The 23,510-nt window shown below is 39.0% G+C and overlaps 1 protein-coding gene across 3 annotated transcripts in view; it reads left to right on the top strand.

Annotated features, from left to right (window-relative positions):
• The window catches only part of UTRN (utrophin), a 340,380-nt gene that overhangs the window by 209,249 nt on the left and 107,621 nt on the right, over positions 1-23,510 (top strand). For all 3 annotated transcript variants that reach the window (XM_072330886.1, XM_072330885.1, XM_072330887.1), the window contains 2 exons: positions 11,956-12,128; positions 17,227-17,383. In XM_072330886.1, the coding sequence (XP_072186987.1) occupies positions 11,956-12,128; positions 17,227-17,383 (330 nt within the window). The remainder of the gene's footprint in view (positions 1-11,955; positions 12,129-17,226; positions 17,384-23,510) is intronic.

The following is a 23,510-nucleotide window of genomic DNA, read 5'->3' as shown; positions in this document are numbered from 1 at the left end:
CCGAGTTTGGAGTTTACAGGGAGTAGAGATGGTCCAAATCTCTGTGGCTTTAAAAAACAAAACTTACCCTCAATCCATGTGACACATCTTCCTGCAATATAAAGTCACTCAGTTGACTGAGAGTGTAGGATAAGGTAGAGAATAAAATCATATATATTCAGACTTAAGAAATGTTCTTGCTTGGCTGCTTATCCTTGCATTGTGGCAAAATGACAGTTTATGCCATGTAGCTGTAATAGCACCATATTCTGGTTAGGTACTTGAGTCTAATGCCATTGAAGAGAAGAAGTTGGGTAAAGACTGAAATATGTGGTTTAAACGATCTTTTATTTTATTTTTATTTTTAATGATGAATTATTTTTAATTTTCAGTTCTGTCTGGTGTGATTATTGCAAGCAAGTACAGGTATTACACCTGAAGAGGGAAAACCAGGAGGACAGGCAGCTGCCAGTCTTAGAAGAAGACTCACTGAACTTTGTTACAGATTCTCAATCAATAGGAACATTTTTTTTCAGTCACCAGTAATACTTAGAAAGAAACAACCTGATGATTAAATCCCTGCCTGGCATGAAAGCCAGTCTTCCTCCATACTTCTTGCTTCTTCCCTCATTTTGTCAGTCAGGATCAGAATTAAAACCTTTATCAATCCTCTCAGTGGGATTCAAGTTTCAATCTCTTCTACGGTGAATTTTGCAGTGGCACAGGCCTGGGATGCTTTAACAGTAGTTCCCTGCATGTTTCCCTTTAGCATCTGATCTCTTTCAGATATAGCCCAAGTATGAGATATTTCAATGTGTGTTTTCTGAGTACATTTCCAATATTCTGCTTTTAGTGATGGGTGTCTCTGGAAAGTGCAAAGAAATTAAAATACACAGCTGATTCATATTTAGTTCCAAAAAGTTAGAAAATCATTGGTAGTTCATAAAGCTGAAAGTCATGTGTTGTCCAACCAAGTCAAAAATAAGAGGAGAAAAATCACCAGCAGTTCCTTTACTACCCCTCCATGGCAGTGTATCATACCTGGGATTTTAATACGTTTCATTCTTGAGTTTTAATGTCCTGTCTCATACCTCTTATTTTAAGGAAGGCCACTTTCTTTCTGTGCTTACCTATTATGGGACTGTCCCTGAATACAGTGAATATTGCACAGGCCTTGCCACTCTAAAAATGCTTTTCTGTGGCAAACTGATTCCCTTTACTCTTTAAGGAAAGAGTGCAGTGCTTCAGCTTTGTGCACAGGGATATATCCAGGGATATTGCAGACCCTTTCACATAATTCATAATCAGCATTGCAGTCACCACTGTAATAGATATCTCAATTAAGAGGAAATTTGAGAAGTTGTGTTTATGTGACTTTCATGGTGCTACTACTTCCTTACTGTAGCAGCTCAATTTGTCCATCTGTCTTGGCAAATTCTTGGTCCTTGGGGTGCTGTATCATTGGCGCATCTGCCTTCTGGCAGAGGTTAGCAGCAGGTCAGCGCTGGAAGAGCCCTTCTTAGAAACTCATGTATTGGGCTTTGCTGATAGCGAGCTTCTGTGTAGGGAAGAACTTGTTTGAGCTGCCTGTTAGTTCAGTAACATAAATGCTGATCCCCTGCAGAAGGAAGGAGGCAGCTCTCCTTCCATTTCTGGTCAGCTTAACACCGTGCATTTTGTAAGGCTGATGAAAATACCACAGTGCTTTCGAACAAGTGAATGTTTTGTGTTCCTGCCTGGAGGTGCATCTCCCAAGAGAAACCGGAGTGTATTGATTTGTTGTAACCACCTATTGACCCCTGCATCATTCACATCTAAATCTTACAAAAAGGGACACTGTTCTTTCAATTTTATCATTTTTGTGAGTTGTCAAAGTTGATCATATATATATATATATATATATATATTTTCCATTCAGAAGCAGTGGAGTAAGTTTTTTTCTTAACCAGTGTTGATTTCATTGACTCTCATAATTCATGTTTGCAGTTCCCTAGCATTCAGTTACTACTAGATTTACGTATGATAAAGAATAGGATTTGTTACAAAAAGATTCTTTGCTGTGCTAAGTTGTTAGATGTACCGTTCTACTACTGGTTTTATCACTTCTTCATTAGTACTTGGTAAATGAGGAAGCTCTTAAACCTGGATCTGCTGGACATGCAGTTCAGAGCAGAATTCATAAAAAACAGTTGTGAGCAATCACATGATTGTACCTCCTTATCTGCTGTGCTTTTAGTAATAAGGATTAAAGTACTTCTCAGTTGATGGTCCTTGCCTTTTGCAGGCTGCTATTAGTAGCATTACTGATGGATAGGAAGTACAATTAGCTGTTCATATTACTACCCATTTCATATTGTTAGTTCAGATTTTAGAGAAAATGCACCAAACTAGTTTAATATCAAAATGTAATAATATGTTCCCAAGTACATGATCATCTGCACCAATGTATCAAATGCATAAACAGTGCATGATTCAGCAGAGTGTGGAAAATGTATCATGGGAAAGAACATGCCCAAGACAATCAGAGTTTGGGAATCAGGGCAGAGTACTATGCTTATTTTAATTTAAAAATATTTCCTATTGATGCATTTTTATCGCTGCTAATTAATGTGATAGGAGTGAGAAGACTGAGTGACCTTACCCACTAAAGGAGGTAAAACTGCACTATTGTGTGCTTCCCCAGATACATGGCCAGTGGCTAGGAACTTTCAGTTCAGGCACCATATCTGTTGGTTCCTGCTAGCACAGGGCTGCAGCTGCTTAGTTGCTGCCATCATTAATGCATGAACTCTGGGTAAACTAGGCAGCTCACAGCCCTGCAAGATCGTTAATCACTTAGGGTCTGTAGGTTTTGTTTTAGGTTTGTTGTGTGATGAATTTGTGTAGATTGGAACAAGTCTTTAACAGATGTTAAACTGAATAAAAGATTCTTTCCTTTAGAAAGGATTTTTAATTCTTCTGAGGCTTAATATGTAGTTTTTCATGGGAAGTACAGAACACAGAAAGGTAAATCAAAAACTGCAGCTCCATAGTGTACTAGCTGTCTTAGTCACGGGCTGGGAAGTTTTGGGGTAAGTATCAGTGAATAAGTGTGTAACAAATGCTGGTAGTAGGTGTGCAAATGAGAATTTGTATGAGATTAAGCAATATATGGGTCAAATAAAATCTGCAACTGTTGCAGAATTAACTACTGCTGCATTCATAATTGGGATTTTTCCTTGCATAAGCAGTGGAATGCATTTAGACAGCTTGACTTCACCAGTCAGCAAGGCAGCAGGATTCTAGTTCTGTGTTCTTCATTCAGGAAACTCCTCTCTGTTTATTTTGCAAGCACTTCTGTTGTTTGCAATGTGCCCATGCAAATCATACGGGTATGCTGGAAAGGACAAGTAAAATCCCGCCTCTGCCAGTAAACTTTCACAAGTATAAATCTTAAAACCCTGACCATATTAACTAGATCAGTATAATCCTCTAGATGAGAATAATTTTAAAGACAATTTTATCATTAATGACTTTACCGGCACTTCAAAAGACAGTTCAGCGAATTAAAAAAGAAAGTAAAAGTAGCACATGATTCCCATTTGGTCATAGGAATAACACTTGTACCAGATTTTGCAAGGGGTTGGTTGGTTTGCTTCTAACTGCAGGTTTTCTGACTTGCTGGCAACTATTGCTGAGGCTTTTTTTTTTTTTTTCTTTCTTTTTTTCTCCCTGGCAGTTGAGTAATGTGTGGTTGTACGGAAAACATTAGTAGCTTAAATAGGCTTTCTCATGCACGCACACTGTTTCGAGTGGGCATGATTTAAAACGGAGAGATTTCCTAGTAGCCAGCCTCCAGGTGTCAGGTTTCCCACTGAAAGGCCAGCAAAGGCCTCATACAAAAACAATCTGCATATGGTGAGTCTTGGGTAATGAGGGAGCTGTTGGAGGCTTTCTGGAGGGCCGGTTTCTTTTACAACTTCTACAGTCTGTTTAGCGACAAAATAGGCAGTCTTCCCTTTGACAGGAAGGGAGAGGGGCAAGAAAGGAGAGGTGCATGAGGATTTGTGGTCCAGGGCATTGCAGAGGTGGCTTTGCAGTGGGGAGGCCTCCGGAAAGAGGGAGTGTGCTTGGCTGTGAGCAGCACCAGTGCTGGTGGAAGGGAGGATGCTGATTAAAATAATAAACAAACCCTGAAGATAGATCACTGCACGGCTGCCAGAGCCACCAGGACCAAAGGAGGAGTTCCCCAGTGAAGGCTTTGGGGGTTTCAGTGTGATCCCTTGCTGGATATGTTTTGTTTTGTTTTGATGACACGAAGGATGTGACTTTTAAGCTTTTTTTTAATGGGTCTTAGCTGTTCTGCAGTGGAGCATCCCCCTGGCAAAGCAGAGCAGGTCGGTGGTGGAAGCTTGGAGGTGGTGTGGCCATCACCATCACAGTATCTTGCTGGAAGCTAGCTGCAAGGAAGGCAGAGTGAGGAGAAGTGGCCTCCTGCATGGTCCTGGGCTGAAGAGTGCCTCATCTCAGTTCTCCTATGAAGAGCCGGCTGTTGGTGCTTCCTATAAGCAGAAGTTTCTCTGGGGATCTTTTTTTCTTGAGTGGAGCAACGTGGAAGTAATTGATCCTCCTCCCTGCACTCACCAGCAGAGCACAGCTTCTCTTGTTCAGGGTGACTGAGACCAAACATCAAGCTTGGGGCCTTCAAGAAAGCCTTTGGAGCTCACATGCTATTTCTGAGGTGAGCTGAAGACACTCCTGGACTGGTGCAGTGACGAGCATATCCCCCCAGCCCCATGGGGCCAGGCTGACCTCAAAAGGAGCATCGCCTGGCTCACACTCCCTTACCCAGCCCCTGGGAAGGAGTGGGGACTGGGGGCTCCTACCATGTTGCTGTGTGAACTTCCCCAAGGGAAGTGTAGCCTGGGGGAGGGAGACATACAGCAGCTTCCAGAGAGCTTGGGACAGTATAGTCTGAAAAAGAGAGAGACTTTCTGAAGGCAATAGATGCAGCTTGGAAGACCTGCCAGGAAAATGTAGGCTTCGACGGACATTTGATCATGATTGGCCTGAACTTCAGCTTACGTGAGCTGCTGCTGAAATTTGAAAAGGTATGGTATGCAAGGTTTCATATACTTGGACATGCCTTCGAAAAATGTATAGTAGAAAGAACAGGTGCATGTTGAACTTGGGATTTTTCATGTGTTGCTGTTAAGGTTCTCATAGGACCCATCTGAGAAAATCCAATGCTTCTTTCTTTCCAATTCTAGGTTCTACAGAGTTAGTTTTAGAGTGTTTGCTCTGACTGTGATCATCTTCTCTCTTTTAAAAGGAAATGATAGAGAAATTTGGCCTTTGCAAAGCCAAGAGTAGAGGGGAACTTGCTTTACTATTGACATAAAGTGCTTTATGAATTACTATTAAATATTGTTATTGTGGAGAAATAGTAAGATCTCATGGTGGCTTTTGTCAGTAGAACATTCCACAAGTGTGACACTTTTCTCATTTTTTCATCTATTCTACTTTTATTCATCTAGATATTACCAGGAATTTTGGTAGCAGTGATGCTGAGAGACAGGAGGCTTGGCTTTGTAATAATTACATTGATTAGTAAGAGACATGAGGTTTCTCAGAAGCAGATTGCTTTCATTTAGTTGACAACACTTCTGATGAAACCTGGATCCATTCATACAGGAGCAAACTTTGGAGGTAATGGGACAGATACTGTGCAGTATCCCACCAACATTACTTTTTTTCCCAAAAGTAGCTATAAATAACAGATGACAGCATTTGTGACAATGCTGAACACTTTTGTTTCTCTTTCCCAGTCTGTCAGATGGGTTTCAGTGTTCTCTTGTAGTTGCTGTTGTTATACTTTAAAGATTAAGATGCATACTGGAGTCTTTGAGATGCTTCATGACATGGTTAATACAGGAGTTTAGAAACCAGTGTTTCTAATTGTTTTTGGCCTGTACAAATCTTGGCATTGCAGATTCAGTGTTCTCCCACGTGATTTGGGTATTCTTGTCCTATTTGTTTTCAAAGGGATTGTTTGTAGGAATTATCAGTGTAAGTATAAGTTACAGATCTCACAGCTGCCATCGTTTCTCGCTTTAGCCTTAGTCATCTTGGTGTCTTGTGGTTAAGTTTGTAAGGTGGAGGATTCTTTGGTGCTTGAGTGCTATGTTAAAGTTAACATAATTGGTGGATTTCAATCTCAAATTTTAATCTGTGCTTATTTGTGCATTCTTTTTTTTTTTTTTTTTTTTGGGGGGGGGGGGGGGGGGGAAGGGGAGGGCAAATTCCTCTCCTTCCCCCCACTTCATCTCTCCCTCTCATGATTCCCCACACACCCATCCTGTTCTTTCTTACTGAAGACCTCGCTGCCAGGAGAAACACCATTATAACAGCGATCCTGGCTGCTTTAACTTTCTGGATTTGTTAATACATTTTGTAAGGAGAGAATTACGAGTGCTGTTTGTGGTCGTAATGCAGAAGCCAGATGGCGTTTGCAGAAGTTTGCATGACACTCCCTTCCTATGCAAAAGCAGAGCCACATTACACTTGAGTGGGCAGCGCCTTTTTGGCTTCACCCAGTCTCAATTATGTGCCTGCTGGAATTAGTATTAATGGATTTATGATCCTCCTCGGATGTTCAGTCAGTACCGTATGATGGAGCCACACAGATTGTCAAATGTGTGCTGTCTTTCTCAGCCCATAAGTGCATCAGTATTCTTGCAGTGAAATGAATTCTTACCCACACCACATGAAACCTGTTTATCTGTTAAAGTACAGGTCAAGTCACTTTTTGGAAACTTGAAGCTGCTGTGCAAAGTTTTTGGTAGCAGGAATATGTGAAAATTAGATGTAAAAGTATCCCAGAATGTTTTTTTCATTCAAAGGACTTTTTTTTTTTTCCCCTACTGAATTGTCTAAAAGTTTGAGTAGCAATGAAGTTTCTGTTGTACTTAAACGTTTCTGAATTACTTTGAACTTATGCTCTGGTCACAGTGGCTGTAGTGATAGGCCATGTGGTCTGCATGTGACATCTTGGAGATGTTTAGTTGTCGATATATATGCTTCTGCCAATGGTGGATTTATGGTAATGGCAATTCTGCCCAAGGGTTCTGCATGCGTACTTCTCTTCTGCAAGTGAATTTGTTACAAACTGATTGCTTGAAGGCAGACTGCCACTGCAGGCCTCTGATAAAGCAGATGGGAAGAGCCCTTCTAAAGTTACAACTTCAAAACTCTTCTAAAACCAGAGGAGAGACTCTGGATGAGATGAATACCTGCATTCTTCACAGACTTTTTCCTTTTTTTTCTCTTACTTAACTCTTTGCAAGAGCATCCCTCTCTTGCACCTCCAACATCACAAGGAACAGAGCAATAAAGGTCCCATTTCTCTTTCACAGCGGACACTTCCATATGCCCAAATTGTGCCCTAATTCTTACTCCTTCCTTAAGCTACTGCAAATAAAAAGCTCTGAGTGGAGCAGAGGCTAAAGTGAACATCTGACACAGCAGTGTACCCAACTGCAGTTGGCAGCAGCAGGTAAAACATATTTGCTTCAATTTACAGTCTACTATTAAGAAAAAAAATGAAAGAAAGAAATCCATTCCCCTGCCACTTGCTGTGACACCTCAAAGAAAGATGTTCTGGCTGATGTCTGAGGCTTACAGTTACGTCCTTTGGTTGGCACTGACGTTTTGCTTTCCAGCTGTTCCAGCTGGAAGAGTTTTCTGCATATACTTTGAGCAGTCATCACTTTTAAAGGTCAGAAATAAAAGAGGCAAATGCAGCATTTCTGTAACTATGTCTTTGCTGGCTTGTACGCTGCCCATGAAGGAAATGGGGAGTCATTCTTGAGGGGCTTGCAATTCCCTGTATCGGAACCAAGTGTGCTGTTGTGTTGTAGTCGTGAGCATGATTTGTATTGGATGGAAGAAGTACAAAACTGACCCATCTGAATAGCCTGAGGAGCCTGGGGGTCTCCTTTTCTGGGGAAAATGCAGTTCCCAAGATATTTTTTCATTTGTGATTGGTCAACTTAAGCCCTGCCAACTCCTCTCATGATTTTTACATGGTTCAAAAGCCACAGCAGTTTGCTGTGTGTGTTCTGCAGCTGAAAAGCCACAGCATTTTGCTGTGTGCTCTATGGCTTGTATGTAGGTATTAAAAGTAATGATCTGTGCTCCACCACATTTTTGCCTTCAACTGAAAGGTTCTGACCCTCCAGAGAAGAAAATTTTTGCCTCTGTTAGTGGTGATGTGTACTAATGAAGATACAAATAAAATCAGGGAAAAAAAAAAAGTGAGTGGAAGGGAATATGCTTAAAAGCCTCAGGAGGATGATAAATGAATTAGAATGCCCCGTGGACTTCTTATTCAGGAAAAATAAATAAATAAAAGGTTCTGGAATGCCCATCATCATGGGAATGCTGCTATGATTTTCTTTTATTTTGTTTTTTTTTAGTTTGTTTGTAAAGGATTAAGAGTTTCCAAAGGACAATTATTTCTATTACTGTACTTTTGAAAGTGTCCCTGCTATTTTTGAGAAGGGGGAAAAAATAAGAAGTTTGATAGCTGGTTGACCTTAGAGTTGGATTTGCAATGTTTGGATCGGTTTGAATCTGTCATACACTTTCTTCTGCCCTGGACAAGTTGATATAGTCTGCCCTGGGGATGTTGCATTAGCTACTCCAATTGGAGTCGGCCACATCTTTTGAGTCCTTTTCAGAATTGCTACCTATAATGTCATTGAGTCTCTCACACCTTACTTCTGTACTCTTTAGAGAAGCATCCTCTTCAGTTGTGTCATTGTGTGTCAATGTGGTATTTTGATTGAAACTGAAACGAGAAGTGTAGGCTCCTTATTATGGAGACAAAATTTAAAATGAGAAGCAAGCATAAAAGGAAAGCTTGAATCCTTGAGGTAGATCGTTTGTCATGAAAGGGCAAGAGGAAGACAAAAAAGTCTAAGGTTCAGAACAGAGATGAGGGGATTTTGAATTCGCTAGCCCTATTTGCAAAACACAGGCAGGAGTCTGATCTCATATCTTACGTGGAATTTAAATAAAGTGGCAGTCTTCTATTACCATGGCTAGGTAACGTAGCTTTGTTATTTCTTCTGTTCTGTCTTTTGAAACTTGCATCTTGATGAACTGTATCCTCAGAGAGCTTTCTTTTAATTTAGGACAGTAATCCTTCAACACTTATGCATGTAAATAGGTCTGCTGACCTCATACCAGTAAATTATCAATGAAGTTTAACAGATATGTGTACATAAATGTTTGCAGAGTAACCAAAATATGACATTAAAGAATTGCTGTGACATCTTGTCTTCAAAAAACTCAGTTGATAAAGCACTGTAACTATAGATTAAGAACTATAAACATCTTCTGGCTTATTTAAAAAAGAAAGTCTTCTCTATTTGCAGTGTATTTCCTTTGGTTGTTTGTCTTTTTTTTTTTTTTTTTTCCTTGTTTTTGCACACATAAGGAGAGAATTCTTGCCCAGATCTTCTCTGCTTCACTGGGCTTAGAAAGACTTTCACAGTTGTGTGCCCCCTCTTTTTGGCAAAAACAACATAATTTTATTTCCTCATCTCCTGGGTCATGTAGTGCATAGCCCCCGTGAATCTGGTTTGGATGGGGAAGCTTGTGTGTGTGTTTACAGGAAAGTGTTTACTGCTCTGAAAAACTGAAACTGACTTACATTACAGAGCTAATCCTAGTTAGAGCCTAAGCAGTGATAGTCAATTTTTTTTCATCCTCATTGCCACATAGACAAAGATGAGAAATGTGGTGATTCAGTGACCAAGAAAAAGGCATGAGTAAGGGAGTATGGTAACAGCAAATAGGGGGGAGGTTGGTATAATTGATAACAATCCTGGGACAAGGGGGGAGCCCATCCTTGTTAGTATTCCAACAGAGGAAAATACTTGAATTAAAAAAATCTCCAAGCTCTTCTATGTATCACTCTTGAGGATTGGTGAAGTTTAGTGTTCACCTGTTGCCTTTAACTATCTATTACCTCTTTACTGCGCCTCCATGTGCATATTTTCTTTCCTCCTTTCCTCCTTTCTTTCCTTCTTTCTTTTTCTCCTTTTTTTTTTTTCCATGGAAAATTGGAAGAGAAGCAAAGTCTGTGAACAGAGCAGTTTGTGACCATCACAAATAGGACTCAAGGATGTGAACTGCAAATTTACCATGCCTTAATTAGTGTAACACAACACTTGGCAAATACAAGAATAAAACCTATTTTGAATGAAGCATCAGTTTGAACTGCTAAGCATGCATAGTTAAGTGTCCACTCAAATGTAATCAAAACTGGAATGTTTTATGTCATTTCTCAGTAGTATTAGAATGAATGGTGAAATGGAAGTTCAGAGGTCAATTGGTGATGTAAGAAGTGTGGAAATGGATTTGATGTGGCTGGGATTCTGCAGTACAGATTAGTGTGCAATTAAAATTGACTCTGCTGTATACACGTGTATCTCCTGCTGTTTGGCCTTAGCTGGTTTTCAGTAGGTCTTGCATGTTGGAATTGTAAGGTCAGTAGCTGCAAATGCCTTCGCGTAAGTACCTGAATTGTTTAACTGATGACTACACTGTCTTGTGTTGCTGATGGTGGTTTTTTATCATGATGGCTCAAAGACAGCAAAAGTGTTTTTTTACCTGTCTTACAATGAGGAAAATCAGAGTAAAGAATTTGTCCAAACTGGTATAGATCAGCTCTGTTAGAGTGCCAGAGCTTCACTTATACATCCCTACCTGCTCCTCTGTCTCCTTCTCACATTTCACTCTGTGTCTCCCTTCCACACCTCCAGCTGCATCCTTACTGTTTTCATTTTCTCTAAGTGGTAAAGGCTTTCATGTTATCTCAGATTCACAGATATTTTTCCCCTGCTTCCAGCCATTGTAAAAGGCAGGATAGGGAAGTACAAGGATCAGATCCTCTCCTGTCCTGCCCCTGGGAAGAGATGGAAAATAGTGAGGATTTGTCTACATTTAAAAATAAATAAATAAATAAATAAAAATCCTTTAAATGATTTCAGTTACTGAATTACTTCCTTTGCCAAATATGTTAAATTATCATCTTCATCAAGTTTCTCTTACAATCTCCTGGTTAATTCAATTGAGACAGCCAGCACACCTGGCTTTCCACACATTTATGTTTCTTGGTGTACACACAGACATACAGATGCTGGAAAGCATTGATGGGAGATTTTGTCTGTTACTATTATAATGTGCTTTAAGAGTAATACTGTGCTTGGTTAGGTGGAAACATCTGTAATGTGTTTCTTGAGGCAGATGGTGAATGGAATATGTTTAATTAAAGATGGCAGGAGAAATAAGAAGCTGAACTGAAATTGCAAACACTTCTCTTTTCAGCATGTAGTACAAAAATCAGGTTATAATACGCCCTGTCTATGTTTCTACATGTTGCAGGACAAGGTATGCAACTGTAAAATCAGGCTTGCAGTAGCTACAGTCATTTATTTGCAGTTTAGGACCATAATTTTTAGTTTGAAACTTGTATTGCATACAGCTCCAAATGCTGTAGAGAGTTCTAATTCCACTGATCTGTGTTAAGTCTCTGCAATATTTTATTTCAAAGAACAAAGAGAAAGCACAGGTAAGGGTGCAGCTGTGTAACTTCTGAGTGGGAAAAGGTTTCCAGTACATCTACACTTGCAGACATATGCAGGAAACAAGAAACAATTAGCTATTTTAATACAAAACGTGCAGAGAATTTATTGTTTATAGTTACAAATGCCGTTTCGGAGTTGAGAATAATTTTCAGACTCCTTTTATCACACATTAAAAAGCTCAACCTTTTATGGTGCTTTTTAATAGAGTTGCAGGTTTTCCTCTCTGCATCTCAAAGTCAGACTACGTGCTCTGTCCTAGTGGATAAGAATACTAATGGGAATAAGCTCTCCTTTTGTTTAGAGAACTAAGATGTCTGGACTTCTCTTGTTGATATTTCAGGACATCCAGGCAGAGATTGATGCCCACAATGACATCTTTAAAAGCATTGATGGAAACAGACAGAAAATGGTGAAAGCCTTGGGAAACTCTGAGGAAGCCGCCCTGCTCCAGCACCGACTTGATGACATGAACCAGCGCTGGAATGACCTGAAGGTGAAGTCAGCTAACATCAGGTAAGTAATTAAAACATCGTGACATAAATGGGCAGAGCTGCGGTCTTATAAAAGACTTGAGAAATTTGATTACAGCATTGAAATGAAATCTCCTATCTTCTGTAAAGTGCCCTGAGCACTAATGGGAAGATTTTGTGTACTAACTCACCGTGCAGGCTTAACTGCTTTTTCTCTCTCCAGCGTTGTACAGTAGTAACGTGCTAATATGTGCTTCATTTTCCAAAACATATGCTGAATCTTTTCCTCTTTAAAATTGATAGCGATGCCAATGAAGTCATTGTGTGAAGTTACAACTTCTGAAGAGAAATCAGGGTTTTATTTTTGCCTCTGAAAGGGATACTTCAGTAGGATTTGAATCTTAGCTATCTTCACCTGTAATGATAGTAGAATTTTTTGATTGTTTCAATTAAGAAATATTTAAAAATACATATTAGTTGAGCCATTTACAATTTTTGACCCTACCAGTGCCAAACTCGGTGACTGTCCAAGTGTATTCATTGTAAAAATCTTTATGATGTCATTTGGGAAGAAGATATTACCACATTCATTAACGTGAATTAAGTTCTCCATTAATTTTAAGTACAAATAGAAGTATTGCTAGAGCTTTTAATCACCACTGCTTCCTCGTAGGTTACAGGAGATTGTTCTTTTAATGGAACAGGACAATGTTAAGCATTCATATGAATTTTCCAAAAGCCAGGAATATGCACTGAGCTTTGAATTCAGACTCCAGAGTCTGAAAGAGAGAGGTGGAGGAAAGGTGAAATTTACTTTTCATCTCCACTTACCTCATCAGCAGCTAGCTAAGCAGTTAATTGTAACTGATGGAATTTGCTGAGTAAAAGCCAATAGGCAGAGCTTGAACGAGAGGAACTGAAAAATTCGGCATGAGGGCTAGCAGAGGCTGCAAGAGCTTTTAAACTTGGAACTGTAATCACATATAGGTCAATGTGAGGAAGAGAATGAGAATGAAACATGCTCGTAAGTTAATAATTTAGTCAGTAGCTGCAAGTTCTGACAAGAATAGTCCAGTTGCTTGGCCTTTCCTGGTGATGATCATACTTGGGAGAGAAACTGGTAGCCACTATGGCCATTATGCATGGCTTGAAGGCCACGTTGTTTAGTTCCAAGGTAGAGAAAGCAACTGCACAGTGAACACTTAAAAAAAGTAGATTGTTGTTCAGAAAAATGGGAATTCTGTCTTTTCTCTTCTGTGTAGATATGGAACATAAATCCCTCTAGGCAGTATTAACGTTTACACTATGTACATTATTACTTTGCTAATACCTGCAATGCTGCAGAGCCATGTATCAGTGAACTACAAGTAGAAAGCAAGCAGGGAAGAGAATAGTGGAGCAAACAGAAGTGAATTAACCTTTTGAATCTGCCTCCTGTGAAAGGAGTGTCACATTTCTAAGTTGGTGTATTTTGCCCTGTTCAATTGCAGTTCACTTATCTCTCTTAAGAATGATGAAAGCCTTTTCAGGGAAGTAAGAAGACCTGGAACTAACATGAAGTCGGTGTGTTGATCTGGCTGTTTCCCTTCAAATGATGTTTTCTTGGTGTACCTTATTTCAAGGACAAATTAGAAAGCAAAACTTACAGAAGCATCTTGTGAGAGCAAAATATAACTGCCTTAGGGGCTAGAGATAATGATTAATAAATTAAATAAATTAAGGTGTATGAATTTAATAAATTAAGATGTATACATAAGTTTTTTAGAATATTTTCAACAGTTCTGATTATGGTGATATTTGGTTACTGGAAGCACATCTCTCCCTTAGGGATAGCACGAGGCTTTCTTCACTGCTTCTGTCCTTACAGCTGATGGTGCTCGTTCCTGCAGAACTCTCATGACGTATTTTTAAATGCATGGAAACTGGTTTCAAACTGCATTTGCAGTGCCCAAGACACCACCCTGAAAGGACTGTACTTCCCCATTAAATTGCGCTTAGGCTTATTCACGCTTCTTTCTTTTTCTCTCTGTTATGCTTCTCCCAGGAGAAATGAAGCTGCATGTTTGCCTTTTAAAGTCAAATTCTTAGGGAGAGACTGTTTTCTTCTTGGGGGGGAAGGGCAGAGATAAAATATGGGAGAAACAGGGGAGGATTCTCTATATTTAGACCACCCACCAGATCTTTTTATTCCATGTGTTCCTTTGTTGCTCAGCAGGAGAAGTGTTACCTAAATAGCAGAAACAAAAGCTGAAGAGGTCTCCAGCTGGGGAAGAAACCTCTCAGGGCCAACAAAAGGGAGGCTGTGTCCCAGTTGCTGCTCTTCTTCAGGATCTTACCCAGTCCAAGCAGAGAAAACTTCCTCTTTAAGACTGCTCTTTCTTTTCATTTCCTTTTTTTTTTCAGTCTCAACCAAGATTCCCATAGGAGTGTTTCTTATGGAGTCTGATGCTGGGACATATTTTTGCTCCAGCCACTACTCAAAATAAAACAATTGTCAGTTGCCTGTATTTTTATCAGAGCAGATTCTAAACCACCATTTGACCTGGAAGTACTAACTCCAAAACAAGTGCAGAAAAAGTCTAAGAAAGAATTCAAAACTGCAGCATAGCTTATTGGCTCTAGATCTGGCCAGTTTGTATGAGAAATCTAAATACAGCATTAAACTTTACATTGAAATACAAATCGGAGCATATTTAGGCTCATTTGCTCCTGTGTAGCATTCACTTTGAATGGGTTATACTGAACATATGGCTTCTCACTCCTCTGGAGAATTGAATACTTGTGGCTGCTTTTCAACTGCCTCTTACACATTGCTTTTATGTTGAGTATTGCTTCTGATGAGATTAGAAGAGTAACAGGAAAAGTCTAGGCTGATTTGATGTTTCCCCGTGTGTGTTTTTTTTTCTTAACTTCTAACATTTCCAGAGAGATGTTAGCTCACTTTGTGTTCAGAGAGAGGAATTTTTATGCCCTGTTAGTGCAGCCTCTTTCTTCCCCTCCCTCTGACCCTTACTACTCTACCTGCACAAGTTTAGCTTGTGCTGGACTTGGAAACTAGTGGTAGAAATATTTTGTACTGTTGTTGTACTGGCATGTACATAGACACTCAGATGGAGTAAATTATGATGCATTTAATTTAGTATTGTATTCCACATCATTCACTTTAATACAACATTTTTTTTTACTATTAATATCGTTGCCATGTATGTTAAATTAGGTGGTCCGCCCTTCAAGTGTCATTTAACTAGTGACAGGGGTTTCTTTCTTACAAAATTCCAATCCATTTTGTGTGCAATAACTACTAATTATATAATATAATAAATAATCTACTAAACTGAGCAGAGTGTAAAGAGTGCCGATTTTTAGAGACTTAAAGGTACTAGATACAGTGATAAGTCATGATGAATAGAGCTTTTACTATCAAATGCATAGGAGACTGTAGATGTAAACTTCTTCATTGTTGTTGTTGCTAGAAATCCATGGAGATGCTTTATTTTGGTAACAGTCTGAAAGCAAAGCTCTAAATTCAAATGCAGGCCACCTTGGCGCCATGTTTCCTCTGCCTGATTACTAAGGGAGTATTACTTTGTTCACACACTGAAAGGAGGGCTGGATCTGTTGAGTATGTAAGATGGGAGGGCAGTGTGTGTTCAAAACTTCACAGCTTGATATATTTCTAAGGGCATTTTTTGTGGAAAGTGAAGACAGTTTTGGAAAGGAGAAAGCAAATGTTGTATATGGACATCACCATGCTGTTGAGAGCATGTACAGCTGGGGGCTGCAGTTTGGATTCATTGTCTGCAACAAGGGAAGACAGAAACAGTGATGAAGGAGAATATTGGTGGTAGAGTAATGCAAGTAGTAGTTGTTTTGTGGTTTGTTTGTGGTTTGTTTTTTTTTTTTTTTTTCCCTTGTAGTGCTCTCCTAAATGAAGTGAAGGAGAATAGCTTCCTCTTGCTAAAGTTTATCCTTTGCAAGACTTCCCTCCCTCACCCCCCTCACATACACTCTATGTACTGCTTTTCTTGGTTCATTTATCCTAGTATCCCTGTGAGATCCCAGCATACTCAAACCTCAGTCTGCCTCAAAGTAAACCTTGCAGCTCATCACCCGCTTCAATCCAACTGTTGTCATGTCAGTACCAAACATGCACTCCATGCCATTTGAGAGGATAATACAATAGAAGCCGGGTGAATGTTTCAAGATGTGAACTACATTGAATCAGAAAAAATAAGACAAAGCTGTTCAAAATAGAAAAGAGAAGACCCAGAAAACAGAATAGTAATGTTCAGTTCACTCATTTGTCAGCAGCAGGGCACAAAGGTGCAGAGCTAGGGTCAGACTGTGCTGGAAAGGACTGTGCTCTCTCCATTCTGTCACTTGTATGGTGAAAGAAATTGTTGTTTACTGGTATAAGCTAAGTACTTTTAGGTCTCAGATGAGTCTGTAGCATAAAATGACTGGAGTAAAAGGGAAACTGCTGGCCCTTATCAAAGATTTCATGCAGCTTTGTAGACACTGCAGGAAGAAGCCATCAGGTCAGAGCGTTATTGAATACGATAGAAGGGGGGGATATTGTGCAATTTGGGGATTTTGTTGATTTAACTGGGTGACAGATTCACTCTGTATTAATTCTCTCATAATTCATCTACTGAAGGTGATGTATTAAATAATCTTTACCACTAATGCATTCAGCAGCACAGTTAATTTACTGCTGATGGCTTCTGGGAGAGTTTGCTGCTCTTGATGCTGGAGATCCAAGGTCTTGTCATGAAAGTTCAGTTTTGTGGTGCCCTAGCTGACAAAATGAGGCTTGTACTTCATGTGCTGCTGTGGTGGAGTTACAAAGCAGTATTCAAGGTTTTAGAAAGGTCATATCAAGTACATATTTGTGTTCCCTCATTTTTCACCTGCTTATAATGTTTTATTGTGCAAAATGATTCCAGGTAGAGTTGGTTTTTTGTTGTTTATTTGTTTATTTTTAACATGTCAGTGGTCCTTAGCAGCTGGACATTTGAATCATTCTTAGCAATAGAAAAAGAATGTGTCATAAATAGATAATATCTATCTGTTTGTTTGTTACCATTTCTTGGGTTTTGTATCATTCAGAATATTAAATATGCTTTTGTGTCGTTTCACAGGGCTCACTTGGAGGCAAGTGCAGAGAAATGGAACCGGTTGCTGACATCCCTGGAAGAGTTAATCAAATGGCTGAATACAAAAGACGAAGAACTGAAAAAGCAAATGCCCATTGGAGGGGATGTTCCAACCTTACAGCAGCAGTATGATCACTGCAAAGTAAGTTGCATAACTTTTATAGATACATATGCTACCGTGAATATTAAAATGAGTCAAATTTGAATATAGGAGAAATTATGTGTGCTTGATCCCAGTGCTTAATTTCTATGGAAAACAAAAACAAAACAACTGGTCTAGATCTCTACTTCTTTTACTTCCCCACAACTGTGTTTTCCTCCACCAGTGCAATATTGGTATCTTTTCTGCTGTGGTATTTAAGAAAGACAAAAACTGATTTTGGTATTTAAAAAAAAAGAAGTACAGAAAAACACCTTGAATAAATACAGAGAAAGTAGTCTGTCATGAGCAGTACTTTTGAGACTTGACTACTAAATAGTTAAGTCTAAGGGATACTTAAGGAAATCTGCATAAGTTTTCCCTTAATTTAGTGCTTTAAAATAGTTATTAACATGAACTCAGGGTCTTTGTTTTTTGAGAGTTCATTTCTTCCTATTCATATCCACTTAAGTCATTATTATCATTATGTCTCTGTATGGAGGCACATCTGCTGTGAATGCTTTATAATGATCAAATGATGGATTACTAATGCAGAAGAGCAATAAAAGGCAGGAAGAGATCCAAACATGTTTTAAAGGAGGTCAGTGAGAGGTGATTGACCTCTACCAGTCATACTCTGAAGGCTTGTTTGTGTATCTTGCTTGATTATAGTATATGAATGCTAATAACAAATACTGCTCTCCTGTGTCTCATTTGAAAATGTCAATTTGATTTGTAAAAATGTTAGATTTTATATGCCACTTAAAAGTAGAAATACTTAGGGGCAAGGGTGGGTTATTTGGGTCAATTGTGAACTGCAGTAGTGAGAAGAAATAAAACTTCTAGATTGTTTAATCCTTACACATAGCTTTAAAGAATGAGGATTATTTTATTATACATTGAGGTTAACTTAATGTTCTAATATGTGCATTCGTGAGCTCTTAGAGATAATTCCTTCATGTTTCGAAAAGGCACTGCTCTTGTACTGTCACAGAAAGTATTGGATATAGTTGCCCTAGCCCAGTAATTAATAAGACCCCCTGCACAAAGATAGCCTGTCCCCTTTTTTGTACACCTATGCAGGCAACAAAGTCAGTATTCAATTGCAGATCTATGTCAGGGAATAACTGGACTTTTCTGGTAGTTATTCTTTTAGGAACAAAGTATTTCCTATATTTCACATGATAGCACTGTGCCATACCAAATAATAACTATTCATGTGCAGTATTTCACCTTCTGTTGAACTTGCCCATTTGTTGTTACAGTGAGCTGGACTACAGCTGTCCACTGGCTTGATTCTGCATGGCAGAGCTTCACACTGGTTCTGAGCAGGAACTACCTGTTCCTCACTGAAGTGACAGTTTAAGTAACTACACCAAAGTGAAAGGTTGGGGATTTTTTCATGTGGAAAGTAGAAATTGAAGGAGGGGGAGGAAGAAAACAAAACAAAACAAAAACCTCTGTAGGTCCTCTTGCCCCATTCTCGGCATAATTTAACATCTGTCATGATGTGGAATCAAAATGGCCTTGCGTTACATACATTCTTTGCCTTTTCAGAATCTACTGAATTCTTTGTAAAAATAACTTTGTGATTCCACTCTGTCAGTCACTCTGTGTTTGGAGTTGATGTCGCTTGCATTGCATTGCATTGCATTAAGATTCTGATTTCAGCATTTGTGTCCTGTGCTAAGCTGAAACTTAATCAGATCAAACTTCAGATATATTACTTAGTTTCTCTCACTCTCAAGAATTCTCCTATTATTCCACCTGTCATCACCGGCCATCCAGGTGCTACATTAAATGCCACATTTCTTCGCCCACACTTCTTCAAGTATTAAGCCTCCAAGGCATTTCACATTACCTGTAAGATTTACTTTTTATCAACCATGCTATTCTAACCTCATCATAAGCTTCAGCAGCACTTGTCAGCTGGTGCCTCTGCACGAGGCTTGGGTACTTCTGCTCTTGTATTTCCTTTATTTTCACATCCGAGTGATGCTTTGAAATTGTCCTTGTGCAAATTGAGCAGTTCAATGCAACATTTTATCTCCACTTCGCTGTGATCCCTTTGCTCTTATTTTTGCTTGCTCACCTGATCTTGTCCTTGCTGGTACTTCAGAATGTTAGTGGCAAAATATTCACTGAGCTCTTCAAAACAGGGGGCCCATGATATTATCATTTCTGTCCTTCATTTCTAGGATCCTCGATCCTTCTCATCTCAGCAGAGCTTTTTGCCCCTAGTTTCATTCCTATTAACCTACAGTTTTTTTCCTCTCAGTTACATAACTCCATCTTTCTTGCTTCAGCTTAATGGTACTAACCTTACTGCTCTTTCCCTTTGTTAGCATCTTCCCCACACACTGCTTAATTTCAACAGCATTGGATAAATAAGTACAGTATTGTATGACAGTTTGAGTTAGCTCTCATTGTTTCTGTGCTACTAAAGTTTGTTTGGACAGGAGGAATTAAATGATTTGCAATTTGATTTTTAACCTTGTTTTTGTTTTTAATAACAATAATTCTTCTGTGCTTTAAAAATAAACATTACCCACATCAATGTTGAATCAGATTTATCTCACATTTTCCAGATGAACAGAAGTATTTCAGGACGTTGCAAATATTTTTAAATATTTTACTGATTTTTATGCTGTTCATGTGGACTTGCATGACCCGTAGCAGCTCACAGTCTTATCACATACCAAATTCCAAGTGCAGTCAGACAGTGAGCACATCCTGTCTGGGTGCTGAGCTGTGCTCTTTATCTTAGAGGGGGAAGGTAGTGTTCAATAAAGAACCTCAAATTTCATATTTTAACTATTTTCAAAATTTCTTTGCCTTTGAGAGTAGTCTGTGGTGTTAGTCCCAAGAACAATGGAAAAAATCCAGTAGTGCTTAGTTTAAAAGTATTGGGACAGTGTGTGGAGGTTTCAGATGATTTTTGGACTGAGGTGCTTCTGTATGAGGTGTACTTATAGCAGAGGCCATATTCATGCTCTCAAAGTAAGAAAACTCAGGTGCAAAGGAGCTGACACAGGCAGTGACCTACAGGGAATGGTTGCCTTTTTTGAGTTGATTACTGATGTTTTCTCTTTAATTCCTGTTTCTCACTTTTGCTGATCCTTACCAGTTCGGTTTTTTCTTTTCATTCTGTTCTTTCACAGTCTTCCATGTGAATATTCACATAGGATTTTGAAGTGCATAATGCAAAACTTTTCTGATGAACTGCCAAAATAGAACTTGCCAAAAAAAAACAAACCAAAATGCCTCAACAAGCTCCAAACAATGATCTTATCTCAGGGATGCTTAACGTAGCTTCCTTTGAGTTGAAAATGAATTTTTCCAAGGACCTGTGATTGTTCGAATTGTAATTTTATGTCTGTGGGTGGATCATTAATATTTCCGATACTCATCAAACTTTTTGGGTTGCTGTCAGTGTTTCAAATTTTACGTTTCAAATTTGGTTTGTTAAAGCAGTCAGATACTCGAAGTTGAAAGTATTTGTTTTATTTACTATTTCCACTACATCAAAAATGTTAGCGTAGCCAACTGGAAAATACTTTCTACTGGTTCTGTCCCTTCAGGGTGCCTGTAACTCCATTATTCTCCTTACCAGCAGGAAAAGACTGGAACGGGCTACCTAGGGAGCTTGTGTAGATTCTCCTCTGGAGTTATTCAAGACCTGCCTGGATGCCTACCTGTGCAGCCTGCTGTAGGGGGCCTGCTTTGCAGTGGGGCTGGACTCAATGATGTCTGGAGGTCCCTTCCAGCCCCTACAATTCTGTGGTTCCGTAACATTAACTGCTTCTTTATGTCTCTTTTACCATTCTGTGGGTTGCGAGTAAGGTGGATCTTTGGAATTTCAGTGAAGAGGGCATGCCCTGCTCTTCAGGGATCACCAGAATGACAGAGTCAGACAGTCACCCAGAGAAACAAGACTATTTATTGAGCTTTCCAACAACTATTTAACTTCTTTGAGGCAAAATGAGGCAATTGTCCAGCAATTAGTAAGCAAATACTTAAAGCAAATTTAGGCAATGGTTACTTGAAGAAAAGAAATTAGATGGAAACCTTGAGGAAAAAGGAGAGAGAGAAATTGGGAGATATATAGACAGAGCTATTTCACCACTCCTGTATTTGGCACTGTCCTGAGTATGGGGTCTTCATCCGTGAGTGGTGTATTGACAAATGTAAATATGCATGTTAACCATTATAGTCTAGTTGGTCTGAGACTGCCTTTTGTGGTGGCAACCTACTTGTGTGTAGAAGACTTGAAAGTCTTTAATAGCCTTTGGTGGTTGTGCACCCCTCCTCCATTTTCTGATGTTTGTCTGCTGTGAGTGGCCATGAGAGGAAGGGAAGATAAACAGTCTATCTGTTAGATATCCCATAAATCTTACAGTTTCCAATTTGTGTTTTTAAGACTCTATGCTTTCATTCTCAGATAGTCATTAAGGCTAGTTGGTCAAATCAGGAAGTTCCATTCTGTGAGGCTCCATTCTTTTTATCTAGTGTTTTGAGTTAACAGGCCCCTTATAGACTCAGGTATTGCCTGCCTGATTTAGGAGATTGGAATTAGCCTTAAAGTATTTCCTGTTTAATTATTTTAAATTTATTTTTCTATTAAAAATTTACTTCCATTATTTTTTGTTAAAATTTCTAACAAAAAAAATGATCATTATTATATCATTATTGTCATATTCTATACTTTTAATTGTCCTCCAGGAAGGAGCTGTGTTAATTTGTTACACATCTCATCACAAAAGGCATGAAGCATGTACAAAATCTGTGTAAGTAGAGGTGGTTAGCTGTACTGCTGCCATACTAATTTTTCACTGTGATGTGAGCTGTGAGTGGCTGAGAAGAATTATTAAGCAACCTGTGGTTGGAAGAAGGGGATTGATAGACCCTTTTGCTGGTCCAATAGACAAGGATGAGAATAAAGTGGGAGCTTTAGCATTCCGTATCATGCTATTGTAAAGTAACTCTTCGAAGTAAGTAGATGTCTTTAATTGAAGCTGTTCACTCTGAGGGGTGTTTGAAAGGAAGTGCAGGAAGTTGTGGGTGGGAATACTTCGTTACAGGAAAGGAAGAATGTAGTCAATGTCTGAAGTTAAATGAGAGTTCTCCAGTGGTCCTGACTTAAAGCCATTGCTCGCTAAGGATTTACTGGAATTGATTTTTGTGTTATGTGAATGATTCAGGTGTGTATCGCTCTGCTCTCCTGGACTATTTTTCCTAAAGAATGATGTGTAAACAAAAGCATGTTGCAAAGAATGAAATGTTAAATTAGGATGTCAGTGCAATTTGTTTTTTAACATGAACAAAAAAATATTGCTTCTGGCTGTATTTCAGCCTGTTCCCTAAAGTGCAGTTGTCTTCTGATAAGTCAGGAAAGTTGCAATGGATCAGTACTTAAAATAATAAATAACCTGGATAATGAAAGAACAAAATATTCAGTCACTAAAGCAGAGTAAAACAAGCTATCTTGGAAAAAACGATTAGGCAGTCTTTTCAATACAGTAAACAAAATATTTCTGTGATATAGTCCTCTTAGTACTTCCTTATATAGGTATATATCTATATCAATATGCATGTTTCACAATGCTCTTGTTTCTTCTAATCTAAGAACCTGTGTAAACTTTGAAGATATTACTGAGTCTTTTTCAAACCACTAAATAAAGCCTATACTTCTTGAAGTATATCCAATAACTGTATGTCAAAGAAGGTATTCTAACTTTGCTTTGGAGCGAAATATTTGTTCAAAATTGGGCTAAAACTGTGGAAACAGCAAAGTAATCAGCATTTCCACCATCTATTGCAACTATGATGTGCCTGTTTCTCTGGGATTTTCTTCTCTCTTTCCAAAAGACCTCTCGCTTTCATCATTATTAGCCTTCAGCTTACTGGAAACCTCAGAACAACTTGACGTAGTAGGATGTATCGTATCATCAGTTTCTTCTCCTGTGTCCTGGGCTGCAAAGAAGTGACTGGTAGTGGCAGGTGAGCCAGGTGCTTTGCCAGTGGAGGGCTGGAGCACCTAACATAGTGATCAACCATTCTGCAGTTGTGTTGAGGTTTAATAGCTTGGATACTGTCCTACCAGCATATGTCTAAACTGTTTGAGTGGGCA

Source organism: Excalfactoria chinensis, chromosome 3 (assembly GCF_039878825.1).
Source record: "Excalfactoria chinensis isolate bCotChi1 chromosome 3, bCotChi1.hap2, whole genome shotgun sequence".
Taxonomy (NCBI): domain Eukaryota; kingdom Metazoa; phylum Chordata; class Aves; order Galliformes; family Phasianidae; genus Excalfactoria; species Excalfactoria chinensis.
The sequence above is the reverse complement of the archived record's forward strand: the minus strand, read 5'-3'. Positions and strand labels throughout refer to the sequence as shown.